Source organism: Chaetura pelagica, unplaced genomic scaffold (assembly GCF_000747805.2).
Source record: "Chaetura pelagica isolate M959 unplaced genomic scaffold, ChaPel_1.0 scaffold2887, whole genome shotgun sequence".
Classification (NCBI taxonomy): domain Eukaryota; kingdom Metazoa; phylum Chordata; class Aves; order Apodiformes; family Apodidae; genus Chaetura; species Chaetura pelagica.
The window spans coordinates 1,746-2,542 of record NW_009953874.1 but is presented as its reverse complement, the minus strand read 5'-3'; the positions used below and the strand labels follow the sequence as shown (position 1 = coordinate 2,542).

Sequence of the window (797 nt, the reverse complement as noted above, 5' to 3'; positions counted from 1 at the left end):
CAGCAGGATGATCTGGTCTTCACAAGGCAGCTGGCGGGAGGAAAACAGTGTCAGGGTTTTTTTTTTGTGGGGAAACTGCTGCAGCTTCAGCCCTGCTGCCCCCTCTCCCCTCAGTCCCCCCTTTACCTCTGAAAACATGGGCAGTTTTTTGGCAAAGTCGACCACGCGGGTGATGGCCGGGGTGATGATTTTTGTAAACTCACTGAACGCCTCCAGGTCGACTTTGTCCCCATCGGGCATGGAGGCCATGGGTGACTGGCCGATGTCCTCAGGCTGTGGGAACAGACAGCAGGGTTGGGGGATGCGGTGTGACCGTGTCCCCCGCAGGGATCCCCATCATGGTGGGGGAAACTAAGGCAGGGCTCGGCATGGGGCAGCAGCCAGAAGAGGGAGCTGTGTGCCAGCACGGTGGGGACAGGGCCACAGCTGTCCCCTTCGGTCACTGCTCACCCCTTAACCTCTCTGGGGGTGACAGGCTCAAGGACACCGGGTGACATCCCAAACCCCTGACTCCAACCACCCCCTTGGTGCATGGACACTGAGCACTGCCTGTCATGTAGGCACCAAGTGTGTGAGTGCTCAGCTGCCACCAGCCAGGGCAGGGGTCGGGGGGGGTGGTGGTGGGCTCCCCATCCCTGTGCCCTCACCAGGAATTTCCGCTTCTGCTTCCAGTGGCTGCCCTGGGCGTTGGTGCTGCGGTGGGCCTCGGTCACCACGTGGATCAGCTCCCACTCCTCTGCGCTGGGGTTGGGGCGATGCTGCAGCGATTTGATCATCTCCTCCTTCCGCCGCCGCCC

At 61.9% G+C, this 797-nt stretch overlaps 1 protein-coding gene across 1 annotated transcript in view; it reads right to left on the bottom strand.

The window, feature by feature from the left end:
- LOC104392014 (thyroid hormone receptor alpha) overlaps positions 1-797 on the bottom strand; it is a gene marked incomplete at both ends in the record, with an annotated part of 1,018 nt that extends 221 nt beyond the window's left edge. The window contains 3 exons of the mRNA XM_010001370.1: positions 5-30; positions 127-273; positions 648-797. Of these exons, the coding sequence (XP_009999672.1) occupies positions 5-30; positions 127-273; positions 648-797 (323 nt within the window). The remainder of the gene's footprint in view (positions 1-4; positions 31-126; positions 274-647) is intronic.